The sequence below is a fragment of the Sander vitreus genome, chromosome 11, assembly GCF_031162955.1.
Source record: "Sander vitreus isolate 19-12246 chromosome 11, sanVit1, whole genome shotgun sequence".
NCBI classification, from domain to species: domain Eukaryota; kingdom Metazoa; phylum Chordata; class Actinopteri; order Perciformes; family Percidae; genus Sander; species Sander vitreus.
In genome coordinates, this window is record NC_135865.1 from 9480068 (window position 1) to 9498359 (window position 18292).

General features: G+C 39.8%; 1 protein-coding gene across 1 annotated transcript; it reads right to left on the reverse strand.

Moving 5' to 3' along the window:
• Positions 1–3178: 3178 nt before the first annotated feature.
• Positions 3179–15710, reverse strand: LOC144525066 (ras-related protein Ral-B). The gene is made up of 5 exons (XM_078261552.1): positions 15584–15710; positions 6044–6254; positions 5097–5305; positions 4056–4233; positions 3179–3936 (listed from the first exon to the last, which is right to left on the reverse strand). The coding sequence occupies exons 2-5, from the start codon at positions 6155–6157 to the stop codon at positions 3814–3816; spliced, it is 624 nt and encodes a 207-aa protein (XP_078117678.1). The 5' UTR covers positions 6158–6254; positions 15584–15710; the 3' UTR covers positions 3179–3813.
• Between the last annotated feature and the right edge of the window lie 2582 nt (positions 15711–18292).

The window sequence follows — 18292 nt, forward strand, 5'->3', positions numbered from 1 at the left end:
CTTTTTCTGACAGCGATAACAAAAGCAATACACTGCTCAGTTCTAAAATGACAGACATACTGTAATGCCAACAATGGCAATATGGTCAACTTTGACATTTGTGTGATCCGGTGTCACAGTTTAGTGTTAGAGTGTTGTAATTGGTGTAGAAAGTTAGTAAGGTAAGGTTCTGTGTTTTTGATTTTCTTTTGTCACTCTCATGTCAGTAAACGATTTACTGAACACACATGAATGTATGATGTTATTTGTTTCATAAATTAATGACACAGATGTTCTTCTTCTTGGATATTTTACATGCACAGAAGGTAATGTTAATTTTTCCCAAAGAAAAGTTGTTTTATGATGATAGAAACATTATGATTTAAAAAAATATATACATACAGATAATTATAAACCATTCATTCTGCATGAACTCACTCTTTAAGGGCTTAGAAAACATTAATTCAGTGCTATTTAGTCAGTCAAGTCACCATTGAATGAAGCCTGTGAATCAGTGGAAAGTAGTGTGAGAGCACTAATGATGCAGAACAGCAGATTGGGTCTACAGAGTACCAAGACTGCCATCCCATGGTCAAAGAGTGAAGCCATCTTCCCTCTGAGACGCACCATGTAGACAGCAGGATATGGCACAGTCACTAAAATAGGAGTTATTCTCTGTCCTTTGCATTCATCTTATAGGTCGAGCACAATTCCACTGAGTCTGTTTCTCTTTCTGTATAAAGAAGGATTGTGATGGTGCTTTATCACATGAACATCCTCATCCCCAACATTAGCTCAGATATAATGAGGGTTACACAGAGGACGGGGGCCCTCTCTACAGAATGATAAAAGACCAGAGAGTGCGCCGGTGACACTGCATCGGTCATTAGCCTGGCTCACTTTGCCCTTTCATATATTTCTAAATAAGTGCCTTCCTGCGGGGTTAACGGACCACCTAATCTGCCTACTTAGAGGTGCAGGGGAAGAGTGGAAATCCAGAGAGGTGAGTGTCAGGCAGGTAAATGTGCTTATCAGAGGTGTGACATGTTTAGCTCCTCTGGTGGAAATGCTGCTACACGCTTTAAAACCTGGTAGGTTTCACCAGTAATATTTATTTATCATTTTTATTTAATATAATTTATGTAAAGCATGCAGTAAATGTGGAACAGTGGCGGCTGTTAATGTTACAGGCTTATGTCACCATACATTTCTCTGCAATTTAAAAGGTGACCACTAAATTTAAGAATTCACCTGGTGTCGGCCTGTCTGATCAATACTTGAATATACAATTCTGTCCAAAAGAGCAGAGAAGTAACAGTCTTATCTCTACTGCACTGCCAACAAAAAGGCAATTGATTTGAGGCCATGAGGGATATTTGAGTGTTAACACCAAAGGGGACTTTATGCTAAAGTAGTGCTGTCCTACCAGACGAGTATTTTGCCAAATACAAATATTATAGCCAATCATCAACCCTGATCCCTATAGGAATACTACAAGGCATTTCCAAATAAAGCAGAATAAGGTCACTATAAACTTACTTTTGAGTAAGAGAGACACAAACAAGCCTATAGGAATACTACAGGGATATAAAAAAAATTAGGTTACATTTTGGTCCTCTTTGTTTTGGAAAAGGGTCTGTGCATAGAGGACATGCAGTCATAAAAGTCAGTGGTATTTCTTTCCTTTTACATAACAGAGGGAAGACACTTCCTGCCATCTTTCACAAGAAAAATATGTTCCAAGTGAGATATGTTTTGTCTCTACCTGGTGATGTAGTCACCCGTTTTCATGTTGTGAAATGAGTTTCACCGACCCAGCCACCCCAAGGTCTTTAACAATGAAAGCCCTGGTTCATCTTGAGAGTGACGTTCCACTCATCCTGCCATGTTTGAAAAGTCTATAAGGTTAATAAAAACTGCGGTAGTATATCACTGTCAAATTCAAGAAAAACAGGCCGTTGGCACTCTTTTCTAGATGGCAGAGGAACAATCAACACAAAATGAGTAACTGCAAGGGTTTTTTTTTACTACACTAGGGCACAGAATGCTCCAAAGGGAACACAAATAATAATATTTCACTTTAGTGGCTAATGCCAAAGTAACTGTACAGTGTCCGAACAGTTAGTAGTGAGAGCAGTTCCAGTACCTCTACCAGCCAGCGGAAGGCAATATGCAGCACTGAACCAATTCACTTTCAACTTAAAATCAGTGTCAAAATCAAAATGTGAAACATCTTTTTCTATGGATCTAATACAAAATCAAAGGATTGCTCCATGTGAACTTGTGAGATATGAATATAATAAAAAAATAATGTCTAGTATTTACAAAGAGAAAAAAACAAACATTTATTCAGCAACACTGTCGCTGCAGAGATTGAAGCATACTCACAGCAGTAGGAAGTTAAAGAAAAAAGGGAGGACATGTTACAAAGAATGGTTTAGGCGGTGGTAGAAACATCTTGTTCACTGTAGCACTTGATTAAACAACAGTTAAGAAGTTGGCACCCTCTTCAAAGCTTCACACACACATAAAAAAGGTAGTATGATTTTCTGGTAAATGCACATACACTCAGTTATTAACATACAAACTGTACATCCACCAACATAGGTTTGATTTTTTTTTTTTGTGATTTTGTTGGCACAAACTGTTTAAAAATCTCTAGCATGACTCCATTCAGCATGAAGTCCACTTCTTAGGTATTGGCAATGTAGTGCATGTTATTAAAAAAGACAAAGCAATAAAAAGAACATCAGAACTGTTCAGAGTGATAAGATGGTATTGATTATAATGCCATTGTGGACCAGAAGCATGATGGCCTCCTGGGTTGTCATCACCTGTCTCACAGTACACACTCAACAACTTCAACCGTTGTGTAAAACAGGAAGTAATCTGCACTGTGAGAAGGGTGGGAAGGGCCAGATTACATGAATATATAATAATACTCTCTGCACTATATAATACCAACAAGGAAAACATTGGAAAAAACCCAGTACAACCTTCTTTTCACAGCCTGAAAATGTCTAACAAATGTTAAAATGTCTACATGAAGCTGCAGTCCGCCTGAAAAACTGCAGCAATCATGTCAGGCTTTTTAACAGTGAAATCAAATAACCCTGTTTGATAACAAGTCATCTGATTCCACTGATTCTTCTGTAGTCAGAAAATCACAAATCCTTGGAGGAACTAAAAAACAAAAAAAAACAACAACAACAACAGCAGCCTCAAGGGCTCGAAAATTAAACATCCAGCTATTCCAAACATGCTCTGAAGTCATACAGATCAGAGTCTGGATAGATGGATGAATGAGGCCAACATCTTCAATAGACATGAACTAAATTATCACAAATTAGACAGACAGCAGCATTAGAGTTCCTTGTAAATTGATGAACATAGGGGTCTATACTAACAGACTTAAGAAGTATGCAGGTAAGATAAAGAGCAGGTGAAGAAATTAAGAGCACTGTTTACTTGGAAAAAAAGAAAAAATTCTGGTGTAAAATACACTGAACCAAAGTCAAAGGCAGTATAATCGCTAAGTTTAACAGTGGAGAATGTCTTGAGCAGCAGAGTTAGTGTCAGTGGCAGTTTGGTCATTGGCTTACTATGAGCCATCAAGTCACAGTCACAACAGTGGTTATCTTCCAATAAAACAGAAACTCAGATGTCATTCATTAAAAACAAACAAAAAAAATGTGGTTAAGATGAAACAATTATCTAAAACCAGCTATTTAAAAAAATATCAAATTTCATTTGAATGACAATGGCAAGGACTCTCTGCTTTGTTCACCAACTTAACAGATTTATTGTGGGTTGCTGTTGTGGTCCATGAAGAGTTCAAAGTAAACAGCATCTTTCTTTGAAGCTCTTCTTGTTCTTCTTGTTCTTTCCCTTTCCGTTTTTGTCTTTGTTTTCTGACATTTTCTTGCCTCGTACCTCACGCATCAGGTCAAAAAATACCTAGGGAGAAAAAAAAAAGAAAGAACACTTCTTAACTCTATGATACAATGAATATCCTATATTTGAAAATTCATTAAATTTATAGTAATTTACTGGGTGTGACGTGTGTGTGGACACACCTTGTCAACATTGGCTCTGGTTTTGGCTGATGTCTCGACATACTGGACGCCCCACTCCTCGGCCTTGCCTCGGGCCTCGTCCACAGATACCTGCCGACGCTCCTCCAGGTCTGACTTGTTCCCCACCACAAGGAGAGGGATCTTGTCCTCTTCCGCCTTCACCCGCAAGATCTGCTCCCTGCCGGCACAGGAGAGATGCATTTTTTCCCCCACCAGTTTCCATTGTGTAAATAAGTGATTGTCTTTTGATCGTGATAAAATCTAACATAATAAAACCAGTCCATTTAATAAAGGTTTTACAGATGTCCTGATAAACTAAACCTCTCAGCCCTATGAGCTGGTTAGCGAGATCAGTATAGGTGCCAGTCAGGGTATTTTGTAAATTATTTTTTGTTTAAACCATCGTTTTTTGGCATGCCCGTCGTCAAAAATGCTCCACGGTGTTCCTTCCACAATTGTTACAGTCACTTGCTGTTTAACGACAAAAAGGAGCAACACTAGATGGCAGAAAGGTATTTTTGAGATTGAATGCAACACAGGCTTACAGAGCAGGACCCAAACGCAACACTAACACACCCGTCACTGTTGTGTATCCGACAGCAGAAGTGTCCATGCTGTCGCAAGTGCAGCAAGTCTCCTCTGTGTCTTTAGCTGCAGACTATTGTACGTGTTGGAATCCTTTCCAGTGAAATACAGTCACGCTACACCTTTTAGCTGTCAGCATTTTAACCGTTTTTAAGCCAGCTAATGTTACTAGCTAACGGTAGGCTAACGTTACCTGCTGTATGGTAACAAGCGTCACGCCCTAGGCTGTTTATAAATTGCGTTGCGATTCATTTTTCATCTCAACCGGTTGTAACCTTTACACATTTAAATCGATGTTTAACCGATTCACGATGCATCATTACATCCCTAGCACCAGTCAACATGTACAGGCTGATATTTTTAATTACTAAAGGCCAATACCCATTGCAGCCTAAGGTAGCACCATTTACATGTTTTCAGTCCCATACACAAACAGATGTAGGCAGGATAGAGTACCTGAACTCCACAGTGGCAGTGAATGACTCATGCTCTGTGATGGAGAAGACCAACAGGAAGCCCTCCCCGCTGCGAAAATAGTTGTCCCTGATGGCAGCGTAGTCCTCCTGGCCGGCTGTGTCCAGAATGTCGATCTGGACCTCCTCCCCATCCAGAACCACCTTCTTCCTGTAGCTGTCTGCCTTAGTGGGCTCGTAGTCCTCCACAAACTGGGGATGAAAAGATGCATTCCATTGGAGATTTTAAAGCGTAAAACATGCCACAAGTAGTATTTACATGCATAGAGCATCGGAAAAGCATGAGCAGTTATTTGTAGACAGCTACCGTGGTTAAAATGGAAGCCTAGCTAAGCAATGTAATGGACAGGATCAGACAGAAGACTGCTGTTATGCTGCTTGGTACATGACCATCTCTGACCTCAATTGAGTGTTGGTGTTACAGTAAACAACACGGTGGTCAAGCAAGCAGTGGACTAAAGAAAAGTGTCCTTTTTACAAGAATCTGTTAAGCAACCCCAAAACAACAATGGCGGACATGATAGAGAGATGGTTCATCCAATCGTCTGCCAGGTATTTTTTTGAAAGTGCCTGCCCTTTTCCAAACGTTTCCAATGACAGCTTCTCAGATGATTCTGTCTAACAAACCATTGCTTTACATTTGAAGCTTTTAGAGGAAGTGCTGACCCAGTCAACATGTTTAGCAAATATGTGATGTCTAGATTAGATTGGATGAGACACAGCAAGAGTTTTGCAGCTGGTGCTTTAGGGAGAGAGTTGTGTATTGCTGGCAGTAGAAGTATTAAGGGGGAATATAACATTGGATACACAATAAAAAAGTGAACTGGTTAGACAAAGAGGTGCTTGTTAACTGAACTTACTGTTAAAAGCCATACTTCTCTATCTACTATATAGCAATTGTAAGCTGTTTATAGGGCTGTGTGGACTCACCTCATCATACATGAACTGCAGGGTGAGGGCTGACTTCCCCACACCCCCACTGCCCACCATTATCACCTTGTGCAGTGCCAGAGAGCTCTGGTTTTTACTTTTACCGGTAGCCATCACTGGATTCTTCTGTGTGTTTCTTTAACACTCACACACATGCGCACACACACCCACGCATACACTTCCTCTGCACCCAGATACTCTCTGACACAACCTGTGAATGACAAGAGTGGAAACATAGATATGTACAGAAAATAACCTTCACACAGAGAGAACACAAGTTCGTGGACAGAGGACAGTTGTTACTTAACAGCTTTCACTACGACAGTAACTTGCTGTGCCAAGGCACTAGGCTTTGCTCCAACAAATCTTGAATCCTAACCCCCACCCTTCCCATTAAAAGGGCCAAATAGCCTACTCATGAATCGTAGAACTTTATAAAAATCGCCATCAAAAGGCCGTTGCAGCTGATCAGAAGTAATGAAGCCATCATTCTCCATTGCGAGGCGGTATTTAGGAATGCATTAAAATAGGGCATCATGTGCTAACCTCGTTAAAAAAGAAGGGAGATGCCACGGGCCATCTATCTGCACTATATGGGCCCTGTCCTCAGAAGGTGAAAGCTCAGAGTTGATTGCTTTCACCTGACTTCCATATCTTTTATCTCTGTCAGACACAACTTCCAACACAGTGCAAATTGACTAAGTTGTAATTGCCTGCCTGCCATGTCTTAACCTGCACAGCCTTTAGATAGATTATATCAAGAGTGTCACATGTGCACAGATTCATTAGAAGACAAGTCAAAACAAGTTATCAATATGCCATCAGTCGCTGTCTATTGGCAGAATACTTCACCCATACTACAAGAGCTATTTTGGCTTTTATATCTTGTAGGAATTTGACCTGTGATCGTATTGCAAAGAAATTAAGAATATTTATAGATGTATCAGCAGACATTATCATAAACAATGATTGGATATTGGCAAAAACTTCAATACTTTGCATCCCGAGTTCGACTGGAATGGTACACCGCATTATAACGGCCATTAACAAAGCCATTGAAGGGCTTTTTAATGATCAATTAATCCTTCAGAGACACGGTCTGGCATTTTGCCTTTCAATGTAATGGTCAATAGATGTACGTGAATGACAAAAAATGGGGGGGTGTTAAAATCCTGTACTTCCCTGTTATAGGATGCATCTTAGCCCACTGAGGCGTTGTCTGGGAGAGCAACCAAACAGCTAATATCCTGCGTTCTTCTTAGGACACAACAGACGTCCAAGCCCATGACTGAAGCTACTGACAATTCTACTGCCTTCTGTCTAATTAATATGAATGACGTTCAGCTTGCATCAGTCTTTGGCAAATCCTGAACTCAGAGTTGTAGGTGTCAGCACTCGCTGTTGTTATCTGGGCTCCACCCTTGGTTATTGTGCTGTATAGGTCAGTAACCCAACACCCATTTAGTCCTTTCCCTACCAACTATGAACAGTCAAATAAACAGTTGAGCATCTGATGATTAGGTCACATTATATAAATATACAGATTGTCATGTTGAGCAGAGAAGCAATAGAGCAAGGGTTGTGACAGACCCTTTGACTAATTATCCTGAAAGTCAGTCTGTCACATGACTTTATACTGTTGCTGTCACATCACAGGAACCAGCCTCTTTTTTCTTTACCTTCTTTCCCACTATCATCCCACCAAAATGTCTGAGTCCCTCCTTTGGGGATGTCACACTAATGGGAGCAATGAGCTGATTCATAGCATTATTCACAATCTGCTCCTCCCTAACATAAACATTTCACTTCAGCTCATACAGCGAGACAAGTGTGCACTGAGAGTTAACCAGACAAGGCAGAGGAGAGAAGACATTCACGCTGATGGAAAAATAACGCATAGCTCCAACTCCGGTGATTTGTGCGTTTTTACATTGCGGTTTTCATTATAAATGTACAGATAATGTCACAACCCCACAGAAACCAGGTACAAGCCCTGTACAATTTCCATAGTTGTTTCAAATGAAAATCAAAAACTTCTGGTGTGAAAATAGATACAATAGAAACAATTTCTACATAAATGTGCAGTTGTGCATGTGAGCTTTTGCACGTTCTTGCAATGTACAAAAGCAGAGGGGAACATGTGGTTTGCATTAAATTAACCTACACTTCAGTATGCCAGCTATAGTTTGACAGCTGTGGATACTAATGATGTGGCACCATGGTTCCACTCTCCCCGACAAGGAAGTCTGACCTGTGCTCTTCCTGTCTTTGTTATCAGTAACCAGGCCAGTGAAAGAGTTCATAGGAAGGATATCCACCCACCCACCCACCCACACACACACACACTTACACACCTTCAGAAGGAACCAATGCCAAACTCAAGCAATTACACAAAGGGGTCACTATCTAAATTATTTACCTATAACCTACTTCCCTGCGTGCATGTATACACACAAATCCCGATGCTGTGAATAAAGCAACCACAGTTAATCAACTGAAGAGGCAAAAATGTATGCTTAGCAAAAAAGTGCTTAGTGCAACTTTTCCAAAAGGAAGTTCAGACCTTAGGGCAGGGGCGCCACCATAATTCCACCAGCTGCAGTTCACCACATTGCATGCAGCGTTATAATGGAGGGCATTGGCAAAAGAGGAATTCATATTTAGGCCTGACCCAGATATGGAACTGGAGTCTGCTTGGTGCGGGTCCTTTTTAAAAAGGGGTGTAAGGTTATGGAGGAGGGGTACAGAACACTCTGGTTGCTAGGCTCCTGAAATATAGATGACACCAGTGCAGTGTGGGCTACAGGAATTCATTAAGAGTCCCTTTGGAGAATGGCCCAGTATTCCCTTCCTGCTCATCTCAACACTTGAGCATGTATGCTCCAAGGTTTGCCATGACTACAGATACTAAAAGTAAAAACTAAAAGAAATGCTCTTCCCCATGTGCAGGAGCTAGGCGTTTAACTGATACAGACAAACCAAGTGTTAATATAGTGATTTAAATTAAACGTCATCTGCTTAGGTGCCTAGATTCCACTCTAAGTGAAGTAGAATAAGTGTGTGTGTGTGTGTGTGTGTGTGTGTGTGTATTCAAGATATTGCCACAGTTGCAGACAGCCTGATGACACTCTCTCTTTCAGCATTCCTGAGGTCACAGAGGTAAGGGGATTTCCTCTCCCCATCCGATGGAGAAAGCAGGGGCTTTTCTGGCCCAAAAACAACCCACAAACTTCTGAGAACAAACTGAGCTCAGTCCGGCTGTTTCTCTCATCAGTGGATCAAATGAGTCAACCCAAACATTGTGAGGTGGCCTAGAGTAGGTGCTGTTGAATTGAAACACTGCAATGTTGCACTGATGCTATGAATAATAGTGTGTCTAACTGTGTCTCATCCAACTTCTACTGCTCCTAGACTGAACATGTTAATAATCAGTACTCCAACCAATGTGAAGGGGGGACTGGCCCCCTTGATTCTGGACATAGACCTATCTAACTAGTCATAATCACGCGCACTGTGGAGAAAACAATACAACCTGGTGAGTCACCTCAGTCATGAGGTTTCTGTAAGAAGGGGTGTTCTGTAACACACAGCAACTGGGATTCAAGATCCTAAGGTTTGTTTATCACAGAGCAACCAATGTTGCACCATTTAACAGCAAACAAAGCGAACGGAGGGATCACAGAAATGTGTTTAGTCAAGATACGGCAGTTACTACGGTCACTGTCAGTTGAGATCAGGAAAAAGATTTGGCCTACTTGAAAAGACGGTATGCAGAAAAGAGGAAGTTCTCAAAAAGCACCCCACGATGCATACTAACAACCCTTGGCCAGGACAGTGCACAGAGGAGCCTTTGACGAAACCGGGCAGCGGGGAACTAAATCCTCTCTGTGGTACAATCCTTCCTACTTCAGAAACACTAACAGAGCTAATACATCTCTATTCTAAAGGTCCCCCTTTCTTATTCATGTGGAAACCATCGTCAAGGTGAAAATGTAGTGCAGTCTTCACTAATCCCATATGTTGTGGTACTGTATGAAGCAAATGCATACAGTACACGTTGATATTGTGATGCATAAGCTTTTTTGGGTCTATAAAACACAACAGCCGACCCTGATGATTCCCATTACTTAAGCATTCCACTGGATTGGTTCTGGGTTCATGGAAAGAAAGTGTCAGATCTCGGCATGCATTCACAAAGAAATCTGTTTGTTCCTGCTGAGAAACTACCAACCGCCCACTACTTACCTCCATCTTGCTATATATTATTTTCATTTGCTTGAGAGAAAAATAGGCTCAGTTACATACCACCTACACTATGCTTGGGGCCTGCGGTGCTATCACAGTTTCATCATCATGGTCAAAATCTACCTAAAACCACCCAGTATCCCTCTCCCTCACAGCTCAGATGTGTTCATAGGGCCAATGGTGCCTGCCTGTAAACCTCGCTCCTTGGTGCTTTCTGTATTATTTGGAAAAGCTTAGAGAGTCAACCTCACTCTGCTTTTCAGCAGTGGAGCAGAGTGGAGGAAAAAGAGGCTGAGTGAAGTGTGCGAGTGATGAAAGGGATCTCTCCACTCTGCACATATCCTCTACAAAATTAACATTATGTGCATCATACAATGCATGGCAAACTCAGTTCATCATGCTCTGGATATTAACATGCTTTAATCATGTTAGCATGCTATCTACATTGCCAAACAAGGAGGGGGAAAATCACTCACTCAAACAATTGTCCGATTTACATATCCTAAAAAAGGAGTTGGGAATTCCCAGTAAAAAGCACATTGTCAAACCTTCATAGACAATTGGATCTAATTCTTCCTATTTTCCGAGGTATTTTTACTGAAGTAAACAAGAGGGGGTTGAAATAATTCTCTTATGTATCGGTGTAGCAAGAAATGCTTTACAGCATATATTTCGTCAGATTACTATTGGGATTGTTGTCGGGATCCCCAGTTAATGACAGCTCCCTGCTGCATATTCTGCACTGGCCAAATGGACATTTTAATTCCTCAGGCATGGTTCATATAGTAACTGACATTCCTTCCTCCCTGCTGACAAAAAGCAGACAATTGATGGCGGCTAGCTATGCTACATCACTATCTCCAGCACATGATCACTCACTTTCCAAGTCCAGTGAAATAAAAAAAATTAAATCTTACACCAGTTTACTGCCCATTCACTCCATTTCCACTGCCAACATCATTAGCTGATGGTTTTCTGACTCCTGTCCTAATACACACCAAGAAACCTATTGGGGAACCTCATCAGAAAATGAAAAAGAAAGATCAGAAAAGCAGATGGAGCCATTTGATAACCAGGTTAAGTCCAAAATGAGGGAAATTAAGTCTTGCAGAAAATGCTTGTCTGATAAATCGCAGTAATAGGAAAGAACCGGAGGGATTAGCATTAAGAAAAACATTCAAGTAAAAAAATAGCATGTTCGGAACTACAGGGATAAACATCCAGACAGACAGTTTTAACAGAGAAAGAGGAGGAATGCAAGGCCAGCTAAGTTTCAATTACAAGACCTTTTTCCACCTCTAATGTCATTTGCTTGCAACAGTCTACAACTATGCAGAAATCAATCTATGCCAAAATTAGAATCACAATCCAGCTGCGCTGTTTACATTGAGCGGCTACATTGTTGGTCAATGCCAATCAAGACATGGACTTACATTATTTCATTAGTTTTTTTCTTTGTTCATTAATTCTAAGTCTAAATGTTGTTTTCTGAACATTTTAACGTAATTAAGTAATTATATGCTATGGTGGGAAAAACACTAAACACTCAGCCATCAATAGTTCCAAAACAAAACCATCTGCAGCAGATTTAATAAAAAAAGCCTGGAGGATACTGACTGAGCCATACAAGACTAAAAAACAATTCCTGAATTGATTTCCCTAAGCATGCTATGATTGCGCTGGAATCAGCATTGTGCTCATAGGGTTGTTTTCTGAGTGGGTTGACTGCATGTCATACAAGACGTGTTAACTGATATTCAGTGACACTTGCTGACTGGTCGACTTGAACTTAACTCACAGGTTTAACCCTTCAACAAACTTAACCTGGGGACACACTCAGGCGTGGAATTGTGGAAGACCTCACACGGAACAGCTTTTGACTAGCTGCTATGACCTTTGGGATTGAGCGCGTTTTTTACGTTTTGCAGATAGGGCTGTGTGATATGGAGAAAATCAAATATCACGATATGTTTGACCAAATACCTCGATATCGATACCGCAACGATATTGTAGTGTTGACTATTATCTCAAATCTCATAGTATGACACAAAGAGATTTTTGATAAATAATCATCAGTAATGTTGACATAATGACTGAGTAGGTAAAGGCAAATAATGGAACAGTTACAACAGACTGGTAAGTTCAGAAAATGACATCAGCTTTTAAAACCAGGAAAACACAACACTTATTATAGTCATATTACAATATTACGATATCTAAGACGATGTCTAGTCTCATGTCACGATATCGATATAATATTGATACATTGCCCAGCTCTATTTGCAGAGCAAAGTTGCAGTGAGCAACACTGTGGTCTTATGCATAAGGCCGGGTTCACATAGCCTGCAGCTGTCTTCCCATTCATTTGATTGGGGGTAGTGCATTCAGGCTGCGGCTGGTCCTACCAGGCTCTCGTACATTTCATTTGTACAGAGTCTGGCCTCTCTCCATTGACAAGTGTTAACTTCCTTGAAGGCGGGTACTCTGTTGAAGTTCAAAACTATTGGATATGCCCAGAGCCATTATGGATCTGCCATAACCAATCGCTAACGTTTGCTCGTGACGTAGGCTTAGCATTGCTAGCGTTAGCCTTAACCAACTCCTTCACCACTAACAGGGCGAGCTGGAAAATCTAACTATTCCCGAACCCTGTGGGGAGGAGGGCCACGACATCACCTCAACGTCATCGTTCTCAGCCACTCCCTCTGTTGGCTGATTGGAACGGTAAAGATTTGGCCGGAGAAAACCCAAGAATATACCGCAAACCCAGATGTGTACTGAAGGAAAATGAAAATTGAGCGGAAGTACGTAGGAGGGCGGAGCCAGGCTAGGGGCTGCCGAAAAAAAAAACGCAAAAAAAATAAATAAAACTGCGGAAAAAGGTTTAGACAGATTCAACTTTTGTGTAGTCTGAGATTCAATGTTTACCTCAAACTCCACCACAAGACACACTATAATTATTCAGACATGTTGAGAGGCCCCAAGCAGATCAGTGGTTTAAAATGTTATCTTAACAAACTTCAAATTACAAGACAAAAAGAGAATAATCAATAAGTAATCCACACACTATAAGACACCTTTACCTTTTCATTTTAATATACTGCAGCTTTTTACACATTTGATTTTCAGTTTCATTGACAACAATTTGTAATTTGAATAAGTTGTTTATTCTATGGGGTCTAGATTGGCAGTGATTCTCAGCTAGCAAGTTTTCAGCCTTAGATAATGAGGAGTGTTCTTTTACTTTATTTTCAACTAGAGATGGTCCGATACCATTTTTTGCTTCCAGATACCGATTCCGATACCTGAACTTGCGTATCGGCCGATACTGAGTACCGATCCAATACCAGCGTGTCATATATTTTATTATGTTTTAAGAACTGTATACTACTATCCCTGTATGGATGTGATATTATTTCTATCTTTGTTGTCGATCTGGCTCAGGTTAAACTCTTTGTGAAACATGAATGCCACAGAACGTTCTTTTATTATCCAGTTTGACAGTCAGTTATAATGGAAAAAGAACATAAATAAACTACTTTAACGTATTTTTTCTTTAGGGCTTTATTACGTGGTATCGGATCGGTGCATAAACTCCAGTACTTCCCGATACCAGCATTTTAGGCAGTATCGGAGCCGATACCGGCATCGGTATCGGAACATCTCTGTTTTCAACCCTTTTTTTTGGAGAATTAATTATTGTATTTTTTTTCCCTTCCGTGTAGCAAGTGATTGCTTTGGGTCACATTAGTGAAAGCCAATGTCTCAATACTGTGGAATCTGTCAACAAAAAACTGGTCTTGGTTATGGATAATATTGCCTTAGCTAGAGGTATAACGTATAGCCTCAGACAGAAGCCAACCAATACTGACTGAGTGATCGATTAGGCCCATTCTTTAACTGCATGTATCAACAAAATAATTGGACAAATGTGGAGTAGAGCACATCCCTAAAGCATCTCTGAACCACAAAATCCTGTATTTATACTGACTATGGAACAGGGATGATTAAACAGCTTGTTTAAGTATTTTTTAGGTTGTCTAAACTAGGCCTTAGTCACCCTTGAGACACATGAAACTGGATGATGAATTATATTTGTCACTTTCCCCTGATACCAAAAAGTATTATTATTATTAATGAGATGGAATAAGTGTGTGTTGCTTTCCCAACACTATCCTATCCATAATCCCCTCAACCTGTCTCCGCAAACAAAAAAGTTTGATAAGAGTTGAAAACGTTACAGGCATCAGTAAAAACAACAGTCACTGCTCAACACCAAATGCACATTGGTTATCCAGAACCAATATAACATCCTCTGCCTTCACAAAAAAAAAAAGTAGTAGTTTGGCACAAATGACTTTTACTGTAACACAGGGATCAACAGAGGTCCCTCTTAACTGGGTTTTAATAGGCCCACAAGAAAATTAAAATAATAAAAAAACTCTTCATTCAGTAGATTGGTCATAGAGGAAATAATATGTGACAATACCTAGCTGCATTAGACCCCATAGAATAAACTAATACATGCCCAAATGGTGTAGTGGAAAAATACTCTGTCACGCTGTTTTTCTGCTGACAGTTAGGATCATAACAACGTTAGCTGAAGAAACCATGAGCCAGCTTGGGTGTGTCATCTTCTCAATGGAAAAACTTTTCAGCACAAACTCGCTGGGATAATTATTGACGGGAATATAGCTACTTTACAACAGCTAATTTTAGACATAAGGTAACTTAACGCTAGCAGAGCTAAATCTAGTGTCTAAAGTCAGCTGACCATCAACACAAAAGCTCATAAACATGGACTTTGGTAATACGACTACCGTTTTTGCTAAACAACATACATGAGCACCACAACGTTTATTAAATTAATGCAAACACATTAAGCATATTCGCTCTCATCAATTATTAAAAAATAAAGCACATAGACGGAGTGCCCACAAAATTAATGCAAATCTTGTCCACATCACTGATAACTAAACCGCTAGCTAACCTAAAGATTACTTGCCAGCGATTATGAACATGACGTCTAATGTTAGCGTTATACCAATTTAACATAGGCATATATGACATCCACACTACGCCACTAAAGCAGCCATTGAAACTAGTTAGCTAGTTAACGAAATCCAATTAGGAGTTTATTTGAACGCATCTTGTTTTAAGCGGTCGCCCCTCTGGGTCCATTGGTCGCTCGTCCTTCATTAAAACAGGTGTGGTACTTTGTTACTCTTTTCTTACACAGCCGTGTAAGAAAACACCCAGTTATTCCACTCCATTAAGAAATTTCTGAAGCCTTACCAAAGCAGGATTTGTATTTCTGCCCTCGGTTGATGTTATCTTGATGACTGCATTAATAGAGCATTTCGGGGCATTGGTTCTCCAAAAGCAAACCGCTCCTGCAACAAAAGCCCCACCTTCCGGATGTCAAAACTACACTGACAGGATGTAACGTCATCATCGCCTTTCATCTGTCGTTTATTTATTTAGATTTTTACTGAAATCATTTACAGAACACAAGGTTGACTCGTTCAATGCAACACCTGACTATTGCTAAAAATAATAATAAAAAAAAGGTTAAAAATCCATAATTTGTTTTTGTTTTTTTCCATAGAGTTCCAGGCAGCCATTGCCCAATGTAACTTTGGAAGAAGTTACTGCAGATTGTAAATTTTTATATTGCATAAAAATTAATGGAAATCAATTTATGCCTGGAATGTTAAAGTATATACCAAATTTCGAAAACTTAGTATCACAGTTTGCAATATGGTTAGTTGTGATGTTAAGTCCAAACAAAATGTGAAGTGGCTAAATACTTGACTTTTTAACAATACAGTTATATCCTAATCGTTAACACTAGTAATCTGTAAGTGTTCTGGGTCCAATTTCCAGAATGGTAGTAAGTAAAATTGTGTGCACATTTCTGTACTGCCTTTTAAACAGGTAGCCAGAGAGCGTGTTATAAATGTTTCTCAGAAAATAAAAAGAGAACATATGACAGAAGAAAACACTATTTCATCCAACAGTTATTGTTTGAACTCTTTGACTGTAGGATGACCGCAGCAATTGAAATAGGCGAAAACATATTTTATTTGTGTCCGACTTCAACACTGACATTATTTTGACAAAACATATCTAACTGAATTTATTTTGCTGTAGAGAAAATAAAGACAACAAATGGTTCAGTTTTCAGTTAAGAAAACTAAGAAGCCAAAGACACTGTTATGATAGTACGATAAATGAAGTTAATTTAAAATGTATATTTAAAATGGAGGAATGAGTAACAGTACAGGCAGTACTTTTTTTAAATTTCAGTGCAGTAATGGTGCCCTCTAGGACTCCGAATGAGAATAAGTGAGTAAAGAAAGTAAATGGATGGATGGTAATGGTACAACTGGGTGCTTTTTTAGGCCATATTTATTGAATTGAGTAAAAGCTTGTCACTATGCTCTCCCAGCAGATTTTGTTAGCACAGGTTTGTAGACATTGGCCTCGAACATGAAAAGGAATATGAGGGTGTGCACTCTTTATTTTCTGTCTATCTTAATTACAGCAGGGGAATAGAGCACACACATACTGTATTTTTCAGGTCCCAGCCCTCTTAGTATATGGCACTGATGAAGGGGCACTTAATGCTCTAGAGCTTTTTCTCACATATATTCTTGGACACAGACATTAAAAGAGCAGAAACTACACTGTTGATTAAACATGTCCTTAAAGAATGTATATTTCCCTGCCAGTGCGAATACAAAAAAACTAATTTCATGTAGAGGCACAGCCTATATTACACTTCACTTAATGAGGTTTGAGGATTAGTAAGCTGAAAATTTGCTATGTAGACAAGGTTTTACATTACCTATTTCTAGACATAATCATAAATGCACTGGGATTGAAAGCCCCTATAGGCGAGAGGGAGACACTGAAACTAGACAAAATATTGTATTGGCTGCACTGTTCATATTTAGTGTCCCCCACTGGCCTTAATGATGATTTTGACCTTGCATGTTTCCTCTACTTGTTTTCCCACTTCATTCATGGCATTGGTACAAATGCATGCTTTAGATCATTGAGATATTGGAGACCAGGCTAAGTCATAAATAGCACTACATGAGCTTGATGCACTAGGTTGGCCTCTATGGCTCTACTTTTTTGTCTCTGTGGAGGTAGCCTAATGATGTGATTGATTTTATAGAACTCCAAGTATAAATGTTGAGAATCCCTTAGTGCCATACAAAAGCTGAGACCTGAAACATGTATGTGCTCTATTCCCCTGCTGCTATTAGGGTGAGAGGGAAGTAAATTGAAGAACAGCATATTGACATTGCAGACCTTTCTACTCGTTCTCCTGTTTTAGGTCATATTATGCCCACAGGCATTCCAACAAACATATGCACAATCTCATGTGTTCAATGTGGAACCATCTATTTACAATGATATGCTATTAAATACCTCTTGGCTGACAGAAGTAGACAGACACGGTGTCCCACAGTCTATGGTCTCCCTACTTACTTTGCTAAGGCAGCCGATGGTGCTGAAGACTTGCTGCCCCAGCCAGATAATGATGCAGGCTCTTAAGGTGTACAGCTGAACAAAAAGAAAACCAGAGATAAGCTATTGCAGAAGTTGGCCTACCAATTCTGTAACTGGGTAGGGTTTTTTGTATTACTTGTAGAGCTGATTATATTTAGTAAGTAAGTTTGCTGTAATTACTGACATGTACATGTCAACATTTTACATTGTATTACTGCTTACTGGCAACAAATTGTAGCCTCTCCCTAAGCATCCTATCATTTTAAGAGTGGCTGAGGTAAGACCAGTAAATACGTACATACATACACACATCTTAATCACCTCAACAGTCTGTTCAGAGATACACACACTCAAACTCTGTATAGGGATGTTGGTGACATTATGTACAGTCAGTATAGAATGCGTCACTGAAACATCTCTTAATTGCTGTCAATTCATGCTTTATTGAGTTTATGCACTTTATTTTGTATTTCGTTAAGA

What these genes read in the sequence shown, in the direction of transcription:
- LOC144525066 (XM_078261552.1), bottom strand. Translation starts at nt 6,157, where the DNA reads ATGGCTACCGGTAAAAGTAAAAACCAGAGCTCTCTGGCACTGCACAAG. An exon ending in TGCAGTTCATGTATGATGAG is followed by an intron (nt 5,306 to 6,043) that starts GTGAGTCCACAC and finishes TTTCATCCCCAG; the next exon opens with TTTGTGGAGGACTACGAGCC. An exon ending in ACTGCCACTGTGGAGTTCAG is followed by an intron (nt 4,234 to 5,096) that starts GTACTCTATCCT and finishes CTGTGCCGGCAG; the next exon opens with GGAGCAGATCTTGCGGGTGA.